General features: G+C 31.8%; 1 protein-coding gene across 1 annotated transcript in view; it reads right to left on the bottom strand.

Moving 5' to 3' along the window:
* Positions 1–870: 870 nt before the first annotated feature.
* LOC111398044 (4-diphosphocytidyl-2-C-methyl-D-erythritol kinase, chloroplastic-like) overlaps positions 871–3,011 on the bottom strand; it is a 4,306-nt gene continuing 2,165 nt past the window's right edge. Inside the window, exons 4-8 of the mRNA XM_023025003.1 lie at positions 2,743–2,844; positions 2,549–2,648; positions 2,298–2,397; positions 1,534–1,619; positions 871–1,120 (exon numbers count right to left, since the gene is read on the bottom strand). Coding sequence (XP_022880771.1) covers positions 1,020–1,120; positions 1,534–1,619; positions 2,298–2,397; positions 2,549–2,648; positions 2,743–2,844 — 489 coding nt within the window. The 3' untranslated portion in view covers positions 871–1,019. The remainder of the gene's footprint in view (positions 1,121–1,533; positions 1,620–2,297; positions 2,398–2,548; positions 2,649–2,742; positions 2,845–3,011) is intronic.

The following is a 3,011-nucleotide window of genomic DNA, read 5'->3' as shown; positions in this document are numbered from 1 at the left end:
ATTCATTTGTTAACATGTTTGGTCTTCATTTTTTAAAATTTATTTATTTTTTAAACATATTTTCAATCATATATTTATGGAATTCACACTTTTACTCTTGAATTAACCCCCTCAATAAATTATTGTTTAAACAATTTGTAAACATTTTAATTGATATTATTTTTTGGTCAACCAAATGGTTACTATATACCTTTTACGTATATATATAAAAATAATGTTTTTATTTAAACTTACTTATGTGCTCAAAAATAAACTTTCTATGGTGAAAGAGACAGTGTGGAGAAATAGAGAGGCATAACTGTAACGTGTAAAAATGGAGAAAGAGTAAAGAAGGTTTTATAACATAATCCTCCACGCCGCCTAAATTGAGGAAAAGCAACAACGCGTAAGATAAATGATGTCGTTTCTTTCTCTCAACAATTATAAAAATAAAAATAAAAAAAGTTATAGTGAGACAAAATGGAAGAATCTACTGTTCTTTCTACAGTAGTGAAACATTGTCATTTTTATATAGTAGTGACATTTTTAATTTTTAGCAACTTGATTCTGCCATAAATGATTTCAACGCGAGAACAAATATATATATATATATTTATTTATTTATTTATTTATTTGTTATTTTTCCTTTGTGAGATGCGAAAATAAAAAGTTGAAACCTCGTAGTTTAATTTAAAAGGAATGTAATAAAAAAGGGAAAAAGATCATTGAATTAAGAACCAGTAATTAACAACTAATCGGGTCATGAAGAACTCATAATTTTATTACTTTGTTATATTTGCTTGAGAATGTCGGTTCAACTTTTTATTCAATCATTTTTATATAATTAAGGCAGAGAATTGAATTAAGAATCATCTTTCTTCATCACGAATCGAATCACAATCTATGACCCAAGATTCTATTTTATAATCTTCCACGTTGTATAAATAAGCACATTGGTCGACAATTGAAAAACTACAATCTTAAAATAGAAATTGTGATGAATTACAAGAAGACAGTTCCACGTATTTCAAGAAGGCATACTATTCAATAGACCGGGAAAACTCCATTGATGATGAAGAAGAAGCATCCATAGGAACTTCTGTATACCATTGATTTTCTACACGAGTGATGAAGCTGGCTTCTGCATTCATAACGAATTAAAATGTCAAAGAAAGCACAAGGAGCAAACGTGTGCGAATGATTGCAGTGTGATTCTACGAGAGCATAGAATAGAACCCGGGTATGGTATCTTTCGACCATCAGATAAGATCTGTTTATAATGCAGAGAGCAAGTTATTCTCGCTATCGAAAACCTGTAATGGCTAGCAACTAGTTTGAGTTCGTCGAGGAACACTGCCTAAGGACTCAGTTCATGTTTGGTACTTGTTTGTCTATTGCTCTCTCCCCCTTACCAAACTTTCTACAAGTAGATTAATCCTATATTACTGAATTAAAGCCAATTATGAATCTACTTCTATGAACATAGAGACCATATTCGGGTAATCTGGTTTTACCTGAAGCGAATTGATCACAAGAAAGTAATCTGAGGTTTACCTGATAAGAACACGTCTTTGTACTCCTCATCGTCGTAGACAAACTGAGGGGGGTCTGGAGAACCCACCCCGACTATAGTGCTTCCACTGCATCATAATATGAAAACACTTGAGTTGTAATCCTGAATTGAACGCAAAAATGTAGAATTGGAAAGCAAAGTTAAATTTACGTATAATTCAGATACTGAATACATACATAGGTAACTATAATGTCCATCTATCCAATAATGTGTACCAATTATGCCTTATAATTTATCGTATATGTACCCCAAGAAAACATAAATCATTTACTTTTGCTTCGTCTCTTACAATGAAATACCAGATCGAATTAGAATTTGTTCAATACGGCTGGAAAATGCTAATTAGGGTGTCGCTATCACAGTATTTCTAGTATTTATGTATGACTTAGAACATAATTAAAAAAGAAAAGGGTGAGGAAAAAATATAACTTTCTTTTCGTAGAAGTCGATATGTAATAGCTTTGGTTTTTTAGGGTTAGGATTATAAAAGGGTAAATACCATGGAATAAGGTTTGATCTTGATCCTTCCTGTTTTTTATGAAGAGAATGAATCATTTTTCTCGAACGATCAGAAAAAGGGGTTCGGATTATAATATTATAACTAAAATTCAGGTCCAAGTGACATATTATTGAAATTGCGAGTACAATAAATTTTTTAAGTACACAGAATATTCAGCCAAACTACCAACTTAAAAAGCATAAATACTGAATTTTAAGATACCCAAAAAATGACAGCTAAATGTACCTCCCGGACATGAAAACGGCATCGTATTGTCCTCGACCTAAGGCAACTAATCGCTGTTTTAATCTTTTTAGTGAAGGAAGGACTTCAAAAGCAGGAGGTTCTGCAACATACGCATAAAAGACGTTCAAGTTATGATAATTAATTACACCACAAAAAGAGTGCAAAACCATTCAGCTAAAAAACATTGCCCCTATCTATTCGATGTAATAAAAAACATGCATGCATGAAAAGAGCATTTTGTGTTTACGTACCTAGATCATTGATGCAAACATCTTGAGATATTCCGTTCCTTGATATCTTCTCTAGCAAGGTCAAAGGATCCACCTTGCTTGTTCGATCCAATGTGAGATGCTGAGAAATCAAAACTCGTTAGCTTAAAGAATTTGATTCTAAAATTAATATTTAATTAATTTTAAAAAATCCATTTAACTATAATATCTATTACCTTATATACTTCAGCTGTGGAACATGCCTCTTGAGGTTTTATGAGAACCAATGGAAGGTTGAACGGTAGAGGTTTTGGAATGTCTTCAACAATCTGAACAATTTAGCAGGAGAAACTTAATATTTTTTGGAACCGAATTAATTTAGAAGATTGACATAAAACTACACGTGTGAGGATATCATGATATCGTAATGTATAGTGGATATGGTAACTTAACCAATGGCCAATCAGTTTTTTATAAAATCGGATAAACTATTTTTGCTCGTCTG

Source organism: Olea europaea, chromosome 7, assembly GCF_002742605.1.
Source record: "Olea europaea var. sylvestris chromosome 7, O_europaea_v1, whole genome shotgun sequence".
Lineage (NCBI taxonomy): Eukaryota > Viridiplantae > Streptophyta > Magnoliopsida > Lamiales > Oleaceae > Olea > Olea europaea.
The sequence above is the reverse complement of the archived record's forward strand: the minus strand, read 5'-3'. Positions and strand labels throughout refer to the sequence as shown.